The 14,290-nt window shown below is 38.5% G+C and overlaps 1 protein-coding gene across 1 annotated transcript in view; it reads right to left on the bottom strand.

Moving 5' to 3' along the window:
• The window catches only part of LOC126652854 (aldehyde oxidase-like), a 41,632-nt gene that overhangs the window by 2,382 nt on the left and 24,960 nt on the right, over positions 1-14,290 (bottom strand). Inside the window, exons 24-34 of the mRNA XM_050340012.1 lie at positions 13,265-13,351; positions 11,534-11,725; positions 11,002-11,229; positions 9,864-9,959; positions 9,025-9,153; positions 8,444-8,518; positions 5,534-5,586; positions 3,350-3,464; positions 2,681-2,746; positions 1,943-2,131; positions 669-836 (exon numbers count right to left, since the gene is read on the bottom strand). Coding sequence (XP_050195969.1) covers positions 669-836; positions 1,943-2,131; positions 2,681-2,746; positions 3,350-3,464; positions 5,534-5,586; positions 8,444-8,518; positions 9,025-9,153; positions 9,864-9,959; positions 11,002-11,229; positions 11,534-11,725; positions 13,265-13,351 — 1,398 coding nt within the window. The remainder of the gene's footprint in view (positions 1-668; positions 837-1,942; positions 2,132-2,680; positions 2,747-3,349; positions 3,465-5,533; positions 5,587-8,443; positions 8,519-9,024; positions 9,154-9,863; positions 9,960-11,001; positions 11,230-11,533; positions 11,726-13,264; positions 13,352-14,290) is intronic.

Below are 14,290 nucleotides of genomic sequence, written 5' to 3'. Positions count from 1 at the left end.
AAAGCCTCAGAGGTTCAGGGTGCAGCATGAATTTATATGCTGACAAGGACCTTGCCTCACTAAATAAAAAATTGCACAGAAAAAGAATTGTAATAGCAGTGGGAACATGACTACAGTGAGCAGTTGCAGAAACCTCAAAGAACCAAGAGTGTGAGAACTGCATTGCCTCATTTTTCTTCTTCTGTATCTTTTTGTTAGCTCTGAGTTGATTATTTCTCTCCCAGAGTACTGGGCATAGCAAGGAGCACCAGAATGAGATGACAGTGCCAGAGTGCTCAAGTCAGTGGGGCAAAGCACCTGGAAAGAGACTGAAGATGCTTGAAGGTTGAACTGCTTCATGTCAATAAGATGAACTATTTAGTCTTCTGTGGAATTTGACATACAGAAGAAAGGAGGAGCCCTCAGAAAAAGAGGGAGTTGTAAAACTTATATAAAATTCAAAGGCAAAAAAAATTATTCACAACCAGGGAAATTCCAGTACAATGTTTGAATGGCATTTGTTAAAATAACATGTGTGAGACCTGTTACTAAGCATTTCAGTTACAAGGAGCTGTATACAAAGCATGACCAATTGGAGACATATGAGGCACTGCAGCACTCAAGGGTGCACTTGTACACACTTGTACCCAGCAACAGTTAAATAGACCCTGCCCACAGCCCTCAATTACCAGCTCAGTGAAGTCATCAGCGCAGCTTGCCCGTATTTGCTCAGCGGTCAGAGGGCTGTTCAGTGCAAAGGGCTTCTTCAGTCCTCTTTCATTCCTCACACTGGTTATTGCATCTCTCAAAGCGAAGAACACAGAGCATCCCAAGAAAAATCCTGCCTCACCTATTCCCTGAAAAGGAAAAAAAAATCATTTAGGTGTAGGTTTTGAGAAAATGGGAGGAGTACATGCCAGATGAAAATGAACTAAAAAGTTTAAAACCAGTCACTCGAGAAGTGCTTCATCCTTCAGTAAGGAAGTTTATTTTAGTTTTAGAGGAAGCAAAGTTAGCTCACACCAAGCCTTCTGAAGTGTGCTAAAAAGGTGGATTTGAAGTGTCAGCCATTGTTTTAGAATCCTTTAGGCTCACTGTTAAACTTAAATTTAGAATAACTACCAGATAACATCAAAACCATCCAAACCCAGGTACAGCTAAAACTAAGGAACAAAGCTTGAACTCTTGGTAATTCCCTGTGGACAAATACTACTGATCTCAGTGGGTTTGACATCCCTCACAAGTTCTACCAGAAGATTCACATTTGTTTCTTACCTCAAAGACAGGTCAAATCCACCCTTATTCCATAGTCCTCTCAATGTTGTGGCATTGAACATTTTAATCCAAACTGCATTGGGATATTGTAATTAAATCCTATATATCTTTTTGCTAAAATCAGAGAACCAAATATTTTCCCCACACATGCTGCATGAAGATAGAATCATCCCCTCCTACAGTGAATTTTAAGGGTAATTATTGGAGATAAGTTCACAGAAAAGGATAAAAAGTCTGTTTGAAGAAGGATATTAGTATCAGCTCTCTAGATCTGCTCCCAATCAACTATGTTACTCCTTCACCTAGATGATTTTTTTTCAAACTAAGACAGCTTTAAATAATTTTGAAGGATCTTTAATAATATTCTATAATAATATTTTTGTTCTTTAATAAATTTTGCTGTAAAATACGTTTTTTCCTTCTATTGTGCTATTTCATTTTACTGTGTTCTAAAAGCATACCTAACACTTGGAACAGATGGAAATTGCCAACTGTGAAAGTGATGCAACAATATCTCCCATTATGTCTTTTCTTATTAGTTTTCCTGATGTCATAAATAAAACAATTTACTGGATACTTGTTTGAAATGCTAAAGAAGAGGAACTGAAAACTTATACATGTTTTATATCAGAGTAATTTCTCTGTTTGTTCTGGGATCTAAAATTAGGCCCTGTGATGTTTTGCTTACCTTGGACGCATAGATGGCATAAGGATTGTGGGAAGATGACAGCAGGGAAACACTAAACTGTTCTGGAATATCACAAACAGCAGGGATCTTATACTGATCTGGGCCCCGAGTATAGAGGGCTCCTTCTGGAGAGTACTTTAATTCCTCCATTGTGTACAGTCCAATGCCTTGAACAAAAGCACCTTCAATCTTTAAATAAGAAAAGAAATAGCATTTAGTACTTGTGTTTGGTTCAGTGGGTAAAACTTTGTCAAGAACTGATTTGTTTCACCATCTGTTAGAAAGCCTTTTTCTTTTCTCTTTGACTAATGTAATTCTTCAACATTTTGGAGTAGCTGTGACAAGAAAACGTTCACACTCCTCTCTCATACCTGAGAGGACAATGCTTTCAGGATGAAGTGATGAGATCTGTGGACCAGCCTGCAATGAATAATGAATCCCTGCTATCAGGTGGAGAAGGCAGGTCACACAACTTGGAGATTTAAGTCCAGTAGATAACAGGCATATACACACATTACATGTTGACTTTATTGCTAAAATTCAAGCTTCATTGACATCTACAAAGCTCTGACACTAACTCAGGTGGGGCAAGTCTATAAGCAAAAGACCCTCTAGTATAATCTAAGATTTATAATCTACTAAGAAATTAATGCTTTCTGAACTAATGAGGTAATCTTCACTTCAGATAAGGATATCAATGTAACAGAAATAAGGCAGCAGACAATTCTTGGCACATACCTGTCCTATATCCACAGCTGGATTTATGCTGCATCCAATGTCCATAACAATGTCTGTTCTGAGATTCTGTTAATAAAATTCAAATTTATATTATTGAGAGAGATACATGGAGTGGAGGCATTAGAAGACAACGTGGGTTAGAGTTGATATTCAGTGAAATAACATATACTAAGATAGAGGCCCCTCCATGAACACAATTTCAAAATAATTTCCAGTATTCCATTACAAGCAAAATGGGCTCGTCTCAACTTTAACAGAAGTTTAGCCAGAGACAGCCCTGCCAGATTCTTCCCATTGCACAAGGAAATCTCTATATAAATACACATGTAGTACAGATAGAGGTAAATCTATGAGATTTATCTATCCAAATGATCAAAAGTTTGGAAACTGAATAGTGCTGTAAGTTGTTTGCTGGCAAACAAGGAGAAAACAGGCAAAGAACATGTTAGTTGTCAGCCATAACCCGAAAGGTAAACACATATGACATTAGTACAGATGTGCCAGAAGCTGCTTAACACTGCACAGCTTTCACTGTGCTCCACTGGAATGCGCATTTACACTGTTGATATATTTACTATCACGTGAAGATGGGTCACTTATGAATGCAAAGCCTGAACTGTTGCTGGAGCAAGCCTCATTTACAAAACTTCCACGACACTCAGTTATTACCTTGTGATCTCCTGTCAGACAGTTGATTTCAACCTCTGAACAAGCAGCTCCAAAAAGAAAATACGAGAATGGTTGTCCTTCCCCTTTCTCCCAATCCATGTGTTCATCGTAACCTCTGATGGAAGAAACAAAGTCCATAAGAAGAAAACTGATGACAGTTTGCATTATAACAAAGCAGATGACCACTTAAAAGTTTAAAACTACTTGTGGAATCCTAAGTATTAAGATCTTAAGCATAAAATCTTCAGAGAAATAACAGGTCAGAACTCCAAAGTTCCATGAAATCCTACAGAGAACTAGTAGTTTAGGTTTGATGCATCTGCTATTTATATAAAATTTAGCAGACAAGCAAGCAATTTCAGTTCAGGAGAGTCTATAATCAACATAATCATAGAAATATACTAATAAAAGTGCAGTAATCAAATACAGAGCAAAAATTTAAGGTAATGGTTGCTGAGGTAATAGCACATAAGGGAATTTAGAAAATGGGAGGAAAACCTGTCAGGACCTATGAAAGAATAATTTACAAGAGATAAATTAAAGAATTAATTACAGAAACAGCCTACAGAATGAGTGAGATGGTCAAAACTGGATTATTGAAGTGAAGGTGTAATTATTTAGAAGGGAGTGGGACTAAGTGAGGAGACCAGAGTAGTCAGGATTGACAGGGTAAATCCAAGGTACACAAGAGGACAGTGAAATGTGGTATCTCCCAACTATGTGAGCTGTGGGACTAAGGTGTATTTTCCTGCCACATATGACTGAAATGTCTTTGATGAGCATATTTAAAATTATACCACATAAAGGAGTTATAGAATAGAACCATGCATTGAAAAAGAGATACACAGAATCCCCATATTCAGTTTCTCATAGCCCATCTGCCTCTGCTGCCTTGGAGGTTCTTGGATGTAGAGAATATGACTGGATAAGAACAAGATCAATACAGGATCTGAGGCTCAGGGATCTGCAGATATTTTTGGACACCATTAAATGTCAATAGCCAAGTATGACTGTTGTTCATTACTTTGATGATATCAACATTCCTAAAGGGTTTCATAAGCAGAAAACACATTTGAACAGACTTAACAGCAAGAATGGACATTTTATTTGGGCATTTCTTGGTGTTTTAAATATGTCTGGGTTTGCAAAGTGCCAAACTTACTCCAGGCTGCCTGAAGACCTGAAAAGTTGCTTTTGATAAGTAGGAAATACTTGTGAAGGGAGAGCAGGCTAAGAGAAAAGCTTTGCTTTGAATCCCACCTGAGTTAGAGCACAGGAATTTTTCCTTTCTGGTTCTTTATAAACACAGTGAAAGAATTCAAAGAAAAAGAATAATGAGACTGCTCTGAGAGAGTGCAGTGGGAACTGTATTTAAGACTATTGTGTCCTCCAATAGCATGAGGTTGTGAATAAATCTCTATATAAGAGTATATATAGCAGAAATTTTGTGAGGCTCCAGGAGCAGAGAGGTCAAAACAATGACTCCAAAAAGTAGTGTCAGTTAGCAACCTCACTTCTCATGTGAGCCCCCTAAGTCCCCCAGCTTTCAATTAGTGCTGAACCATGGCATCTGATTCCTGAATTACTTAAAAAAAAAAATCACTGTAAGCTTCTCTGCTAAACGCAACCAGACATTTTAAACTCTCCTTCCTCTGAAGAGAAATAACCTTAGGGCTCAGATCTAGAATTAAATGGGCATTTTTTTTTTCACAGGTGCAGCTGGTTGCTAATTAGAGGTGCGTCCTGGATAAATATTTTAATGCTGCCACTGTTCTTCCTGTCATGCAACTGGTGTGATCCAGTTTGTGGATAAAATTGTAAATAATCAGTAGTACAATGGTATTAATAGCTTATAGCAATACAGCCTCTGGTAAATAAACTATATCCCCCTTTGCACACCTACTGGTTACAGGCCCTTTCATGATGCTTTCTGCTTTGCTAATGGTCAAATCATGGAGCAAAGATGGCACAAATCATTCTTTTAATATTTTCTAGAGAGTCCACATAGGGCTTGTTCTAAATTAACACCTAAACTTTATTCTTTCAATCCCTGATATATAAATTAATTACATAAAACATAAGATGAACCATTAGAAAGAACTATGGGTCAGGAGCTTCTATGGTTATCTTCAGAAGTCAGTCCTGGTCTAACCTGTGCATTTTTAGGGGACAAAAATATATTACCTAAAGTAGCCAGTAGCTGATAGATTCACACTCTGTTCAAAAGCTTCTTTAATCTGTAAAATAGAGCAGTGCTTATGGTAAACCAAGGAAGGAGTCACAAAGGAACATGCATGTATATATTTACTTCATTTACATATATATACTTACTTGCATATGTTTACTAAAAACCCAAACTGTAAAAATTGTAAGGAAAGGAAGACTAGCTGAGTTAAACATGTTTAGAGCTGCACATGGTGCCTAATACTGTAGAACTAAACCCACTTTCAATGAGCAACCTAAATTCTTTTGGTAAACCATTAAGGAATAGACCTGTAAACAGTGGTGTTCTTGCAGAACCTTTATTACTGGTAATGCCATAGTCAGAAAGGGCCCTGCTCAATTCTTCTGCTCACAGTCAGTAGAAATGGGTCTCTCTTTGGCAGCTGAACAGATCTGGTTGATAAGTCAGTGATTATATTGGGTAACATGACCATGTGCACACATGTCACCTTTCACTTTTTCCTTAGAAAACTGCCCACTGAGTTGTGGGGGTTTTTCCATCTTATTTTCTTCCCCTGTCTTGCCGATAAGGGAAGTGACAGAGCAGTTTGCTGGGCACCTGGAGCGGTAAAAGTGGCAGCATGAGGTCCCAAATCTATTCCCTTTCAGTGATTCTCACGTTAAGTTTACTCAGTTTACAAGTCAAGAAGTTTTTGTGGGGTTTTTGGTAGGGTTTGCTGATCTTGCAAGATGTAAGATTACTTCTCTGGATATATATAAACATTCTTTCTTAGGTCAGCCATTTCTGATAATACTTTTGGTGTGTCTGAATCATCCAAATTAATTTTGTCCTTATTAGGAGATTATCTTTGCATACATAGCTGTCAGCAAGCTAGCACATGCATGCCAGCATTTCTTGTTACTGTTAAAAATTAGTGCTGCAAAGAAAGCGTTTCAAACAAAACTCAGTTTCTAGCTCTAAAATTCTATTCCAGTTTCAAGTGGCATCAGATAGAAGCCACTTCTACAAATAACTTTATCACTACTTCTATATTAATCTACTGTAAATGTAACTACTATTATAACTAACTACATATTAGAGTAATGGTAACAAGAATTCCTGCTCCCTTCTGTAATATACTGCATATGGGAGAGAGACGGAAGGAAGAAGTTGAGAAGGTTCCTCTTTATTGATTTGGTAAAACAAAGAATGGCTACATAGAAAAACTGACACTGTGCACCTGTACTCTAACAATCTTTTGCAACAACTTCTGAGGATAAGCTGGGGTGGGTCATGTTATTGCACAAGCTGATATTTTTTGTATATAAAAAAATTCTGTGACTCCAAATGTGACTTCAAAGATAGCTTTCTCTCCTTTCCAACTAGGCACAATGTGGGGATTGTTTCCCAGATATCTAAACCAAGCACCTGTGAGAGTAACAAAAGATAGCCAGGTCTTCATGTGCATCCTCTCCACCTCCCACCCCTGCATGCTTTCTGCAGTCTCTGATGGGCAATGTGGCTTGTCCTAACAGATCATCACCGGTGGGAACTGCTGGAGGAACTGTTTGGATGCTCTCATAATTGATGCATTCCAGAGATGGGAGAGTTGAGATGTTTGTGATTGACTTGGTGCACATGGGTTTGCATGAGGGTACAGAATCCTGCTGGAGACTGGATCTCCTGAGGCTGCAGGTAGTATCTGGGTGGATCCCTGGCCACAGCAGGGATGCCTACAGGGTAGGTCCACCTCAAAGATGAAGAAGACTTACTTTTGGATGGATGAGTAAAAAGTCCCAGGATCTGGCTAAATACAGAGAAAAAATCCTAAAGTAGCTACATGGCTGTTTTTTTTTCCCTGTTACTATGGATTCTGCAAGGCCAAAGACTGCAAATCTGTACATTTCTAGCCAAACCTGTGCTGGGTTTGGCTGGGATAGAGTTAATTTTCTTCACAGAGGTTGTATGGGACTGTGTTTTGGATTATTGCTGAACACAGGGTTGATAATACAGAGATGTTTTGTTATTGCTGAGCAGTGTTTATACAGAGCCAAGGCCTTTTCTGCTTTTTGTATTGCCCCCAATGGTGAGGAAGCTGGGGGTACATGGGAAGCTGGGAGGAGACACAGCCAGGACAGCTGACCCTAACTGACCAAAAGGATATTCCAGACCATATGATATCATGCTCAGTATATACAGTGGGGGCAAGAGGAGGAAGGGAGGGATGTTTGGCGTGATGCTGTTTGTCTTCCCAAGTAACTGTTATGTGTGATGAGGCCTTGCTCATCTGGAGACAGCTGAGCACCTGCATGCCCACAGGAGGTAGTGAAAGAATTCCTTGTTTTTCCCTTTGCTTGTGTGCACAGCTTTTGCTTTACTATTATACTGTCTTTAACTTGACCCACAAGTTTTCCAGCTTTCACTCTTCCTGATTCCGCTGGTGGGGGAGTGATGAGCAGCTGTCTGGTGCTTGGTGGCTGGCTGGGGTTACACCACAACATATTATAACCCTTTAGACTTAGACTGAGAAGCAAATCTGAGACTAAGTGCACCTATGCACACCTAGACTTCTCTGACAAGTTTAGAAAGTATGAGGATCTCCTTGAAGCTCATGACTCAACAGGAGGGACCATGACCAGATTATAGTCTAATCCATTGTAATAGATTTGTTATTTGGATATTGCACTGGCAATATTTAGACCCTGCACTAGCAATACATCCAGTTGTTATCTCCCACATAGTCACTTGTGCCTGGCCGAGAATCTTCTCTTGACTACCCTGCAACAGCACTCCATCTTTTTGTGGAATAACCTGTTTCCAGAGTTTTTTACTTCAGGATTATTAGGCTAAAGCAGACTTAAAGACTACAATACATACATCACAGTTTCTGCAAGCATTCAAACACATTTAGTACGATTCACATGTCTTACCCAATCATTCCAGGTCCCGTTTGGGTTCTCGTTGATGATCGGCTGCAGGCGTTTCAGAAGAGTTTGGCAAGCATCCTGGTGAGAGTTAGGAGAATATAACACAAAATTAATACAGATACATTTGGTACTATTCAAGATATGTTCTAGTTACTACTTAGTTAGTTACTAGTTACTACTTAATTAGTGTACTTTACTGTCATCTTAGTTTGAAAAAGTATGGTAGAAGGTGTCATTTTAACTGTGTAGACATAAAACATGAAGGGTGAAGTTACAGGGGCTGGAGTCTGAATAAATCAGTAGATTTCAAACAGGAACAAGGTACAAGATTTGCATGTATAAGTTAGTTTAGTTAAGTTTTTCAGATGAAAGAATGACTTTGTCAACTATAAGCCCTTTTGGGAAAGCTCAGATCATATTCTGAAAACTCATAAGCACCATTACTGAGAAACTGTCGAGTCATGTTTCTTGTTGGCCATCTCCAGCAGTATTTTGGTAATCACAAACTTATTTCTATGGGACCACTAGTGACTAAGGTTTGGCAAGCACTAGGGTGTTTTTCTAAACTAAATAACACTCTTTACCTTCACAGCCATGCCATTGACATCTGTCCCTGCAGATCCTACCGAGGCACATGCATTGGGAACAGTTGTTGTGCTCGTTTCACAGAAGTGAATACATGACATAGGGATGTTCAATTCCCGACTAGCAACCTGTTTCAGGAAGAACAACATAGTGTTCTCTGTTACAGAACTAATCTAAACACTATAACAATTCTCCAGTACTTGGTAGAAGACAGTGATACCAGGAAAGATAAAGTTTCACAAGTTCTCTTCCAATCTCCAGCTGAAATCACTCTGTCCAATTTGTCAGTACAAAGAAGCAGAAAAGAAGGGCAGTGTTTTAGCTGTACTCAAACTCTGCACTGAGACTCTGAAGTTCAGCATTCGTTCCTGGTTTTGCTGCTTACACCCTGTATGACTTAGGGCAAATTATGCAAGCCCAGATCCCAAGCTTTTCTTGACTTAATAAGTATCTTTACAGGTCTGACTCAATTATCCATTAACACATGTAATGTGTTAATGTGTAATTCGCCTTGACTGTATATACTAATCCCAATACTGACTGCCTTTTCAGCATGGGTTTTATGGGATCAGCCCCCAAAATCTTATTTCTAATAAGCCTCTTCACATGCTATTAGAAGAATAAAAAACAATCAGTCTGGGTTTCTTTTCCTGTTGTCTCTATGACTCTTAATGAAGGTACTTTTGCTTTCTAACTCTATCAATGCAAAGAATCAGTGGCTCTGCTGATAAAGAAACTGTCCTACTGGTACACTAACTACACAAAAAGAAAACTTTTATACTGTTTATCTGCATGACAGACAGAGCACAAGGTAATATTTGTTTGGATCCTTTGTTACCTGGATCATTTTCGTGTGAATACCCTGCCCCATTTCAATTCCACCATGTGTCAGAAGCACAGACCCATCAGTATAAATATGAACCAGTGCAGCAGCCTAAAAAAGAAAAACAAAATCAGATTAGTGAGAAATGTGTTCTATATGATGAACTAATGAATAAAAAAAAAGACAAAGTTTTTAAACATATTTCAGTTTATATGTTTAGTGCTTTTGAAGAGATGGCAAAATTTGGAATGCTAGTTGCTGCTCCTCCTCTACAGTGAACTTCAAAAGAAAAAGATACAAATCCTTGAAGGTCTCCTTTTTCCGTTGCTAGGTCCTGAAATAAACCTACCCCAGGCAACAGTATCTCAATCATTTCAAAATAGTCTAAAGGACCTCCCTCATTAAAGGCTGTACATGCAGATTGCTGCAAGTTCCCTTTTCTCTCTCGCTGATGTTTGAGAGCCTTCAACACAGGTTTTTCAGCTGCATAGTTGGGCAGGCTGTCAGCATTAGACACAACAATAAGATTCTGAATGAGATTTTCCTCCAGGACTCAGCTGGAAGTAGCACTGTAGACCACAAAGACCCTGTGACTTTAATCCGGAACAGAGACAGCTGGTTTGATATGATTAATTTGCAATTGATAGAATGCTCTTTGTTTCAGAAGAACTGGACCCTCACCTTAAAAAGAAATGCCAAAACCAAACAAACTACTGTCCTTTTTTCTTCCTTAAACTTAGTCTTTGTTAAGTCTTTAAGAACAGCATCCCATAGTACCCTCATAGTCAGAAAGAGTAAGCTCAGAGCTATTTCTAGGATGGATAACTGATTCAATGAACATTTTGCCATCAGTCTTCAAACATATTCCATAAAAGTGTTCAACTCATCTCTTCCAACACTGTATCACACTAGATGGGAGTGGTCTCTAAGTAGGCAGGGTCCAAGCTGCCCAAGTCCTGAAAACCAAACATCTTTGATCTCAGCTTGAAGAGAGCTACAATCTAGGGAAGCTTCTTCAGGGAAAAAAACAATAGGAGGATGATCATTTTCTAGAAATTGAAAGATAACACAATTGTTCTGTATCTTGAGACAAAGTAACTGTAATCTTCTACGGATAAAATGTTTAGCTCACTTATTCTTCAAGGAAATTCACCTGAGAAAGGTAACGTGCGCCCATTCCAAATGGAAACTTCATTGGTACAATGGCAAGCCCTCTTTTCTTCCAGTAATTTTGTTTGTTAAATTCACTGACAGCTGCTTTCCTACTGTAGTATGCAGATTTCTCCATACATTCGTTCCAACACCGTATTAAGTTCTGTGGATCAAGCTTCTGTTTGAAGGGTGTTTGCTCGTTCTCCTTATACATATTTATTTCCCTAATCTGAAAAAATGAAATCAACAGCTATCACACAATCCTGTTAGAAGCAAACTGACCATCTGAGGGAACTAATAGACACCAAGAATATCACTGTATGCTTTTTGAACAGTTACCAGTTTGATTCAGTTTCTAAGAGCATGCTATTCACTCAATAACCAGACACTGATTTAAAAACATATGAATTTTAGCACAAATAATCTGTGACTTAGAAAAGATTTTTTCAAAAAAACTGAGCTAATTTAAAGGGGTTTAACTTTCCTACCGCAGAGGCTTCATTTCAGGAGAGAAGATGCCTGCAGTTAATCACCTTTTCTGGTGGTAAACCAGTTTTATCTGCAACTTCCGTTATCCAAGTTTCTGTCACCAGTCCTGACTGGGGAAAGCCAAACCCTCGGAATGCCGTGTTTGATGGCAGGTTTGTTTTGCAGGCATAAGCCCAGCACCTCCAGTTGGGAATCTTGTATGCATTGTCCATTTTTAGTAAGGATACTTCTGCAACCTGAGGTAAGGGACAAACAGGTCTAGTTTAATGTCAGAACAGTGCTTCTTTCAAACTCACATTTAAGTCTTCCTCTTTTCATATAAAGACCTTACTAGAGACAATTAACTTTAAATTGGATTTCTGGCATTCAGTGGTAGTAAGAGTACTCATGCACACGTACAGACTTTGTTCTTACGTTTCTCATGCAGCAGATTAGTTTTCAGTTCTTGTTTTGATACTCACAGAACACAACTGATGTTAGTAGTAGCTGAGTGCCATCAGTAGTTAAGGACATAACAGATACGCCATTTTATGATTGATTCTGCTCCTACTTCGATATCAAAAGCCACACAACACTAAAAATAGGCAGATTAGATTTGAAGACATAGAGGCTATGAAAGGAACTGAAGAAAGCATTCTGAATTATCACATCCTATGGAAATTCACACTTAAGCTTTAGCTCCATCAGAAGGCATGTGTTCTGCAGTCTACAATGTCTCCTGGTTCTTAAGATTTTCTTGCAGAGATTTTACTTTACAAACACAAAATCACATGAAGAGGAAAAATCTCATATTAGAAACCTCAAATTAGGCTCTAGGAGTCACTATCAAAATAACAAATGAGTTGAAAAAATAGTTTGATGCCTCATGAAGAGGTCACTGACTCTCGTCAATGGTAAATAGAATGGTAAATGTAAGTCTTTATTCCTGCTGTTTCCACTGAGCTTTAAACAATAAACTTTAAAACATTTCTGCATAGAAACAACTGAAGATAATTTTGCTGTAATAACTGTGTATGTGAGTAATGCCATATAACTTTTCACTGAGGAAATATAAGTTGAATTGTTGTTTGCAGAATATAAAAAAAGAGGTTTTTTTAATGATCACAACTTTTATGGACCTCAGAGAAGGTATGTGTATGAAGCTGATCAGTCCTTAGAGAGTTACTGATAAATCAGAGTGAAGATGATATATTATTATAGTACAACTCTTAGCTATAAAATGTTTTTTTCTCAGAAATGTCTATTCCAATCTTGGTGCAATCATAGAGTGTTAAAACATTATTAACTGTTACTGAACAATAACCAAGTCAAGCATAGATTACTGTTATTCAACTCCCATGCTGCAAAACCAGGTTATTATGATGAGCATCAAGCATCTTGGCTCACTCTGGGCCTGGCTCCCACAAAATAAGGTTGTTATCCCATGTGTTATGCCAGCTACAGCTGGGTTGGGTGGCAAGGTTACTCATGGGGTTATCACTGCTAGGTCCCACCAGTTTCAGTGCATCCTTGTAGAACTTCATCTAAAGATGGTTCTGACATGACCTGCACTAATGTACATGCTCCTCATCATTGTGGCTACCAAAACCTGGCTGTAGAAACCCAATACAATAAGGAAAGGTTAAACTACCTGGTGTAGATTCTTCCAACAACCCACAGTCCCTACATCAAAAATCTATATGATTAATAGTACATGTGCAAGGAAATTTGGCTTTCATAATTTTCCAGCTAATGAATCCTCCATATTGTAAGATTTGTCAGTGTAGAATCCTTACCAAAACAGAATCATCAGGACTACATCCTCCATTAATGTAATATTTGGTATCCACAGCTCTGATCCTACCATCGTTCATGAAGCCAACCTAGAAGGATCAACAGTGATCTATTTAGATTTTGGCATTCTTTTCTTAAGTGCTTGCATATTTTACAAATGAACACAGCTCACACAGCTAGAATCAGACTGCACTATTAATTTCTGGGCAGCTTTCACTGAAACTATAACAGGGCAAGAGAGAAAGAAAGAATGTTCCTAAAATATTGGCCTTCCCACCTGGCATCTGTGATCTGCAGAGCTACAGCATATAATAAGCAACATCAGCCCATTGGGAAAGGAAGCAGCAGGGGTGCCCAGTGGCTCCCTGTGTATTGCCTGAGATAGCTGGTAAGTGTGTCACCTAGGAATGTTCACTGCACATAAAGTCAAATCCCACTCTAATGGTAAGAATAGTGTCTGGCAGATGGAGTATAAAATTTGTTTTTATTAACAAAGAAATGTTATCTTTATCTCACATCCCTCTTTTCACCTGTTGCCACTAACAGCTCCTGAATTCTCAACATGAGCTACAGCTCGTTTTCAGTTTTAGGGAAGCATCTTATAAAACCTCATCTTACTTACATAGATAAAACCTATCTATGTAATATGCCACACAATTTGGTAAAGTACTTATATGGAACTTGTTCAGCACAACTTGCTTAGCACTGGCAGCTAAATTTGCTGAAGCCTTAGGCTGCAAGCTGTGAATTTTCACCTAGATATGTTGAACTTTTACATAAATGAATATTTACGTAAATAAAAGAAGGTCTCAGAGCCAGTTAAAGCTGAAAGATAAGGAAGCTACAATCTCTAGCAGAGGCTGCAACCTTAGAGATAAGAAAAGTGGCCCAGTTAGAGAAAATGAAAGAACCCAATAAAGGCTGCAAAGACTCCAGACCATTAATATTAGTCTTGGTCTGAACTGTCACATGAGGGGTGGGGAACTTAGACTCTAAGGGTATAATTGTCCAGGAATTTTGTTCTTCAG

This window comes from Myiozetetes cayanensis, unplaced genomic scaffold (genome assembly GCF_022539395.1).
Source record: "Myiozetetes cayanensis isolate MyiCay16 unplaced genomic scaffold, myiCay2020 scf9, whole genome shotgun sequence".
Lineage (NCBI taxonomy): Eukaryota > Metazoa > Chordata > Aves > Passeriformes > Tyrannidae > Myiozetetes > Myiozetetes cayanensis.
This window is presented reverse-complemented; position numbering and strand designations above follow the sequence as displayed.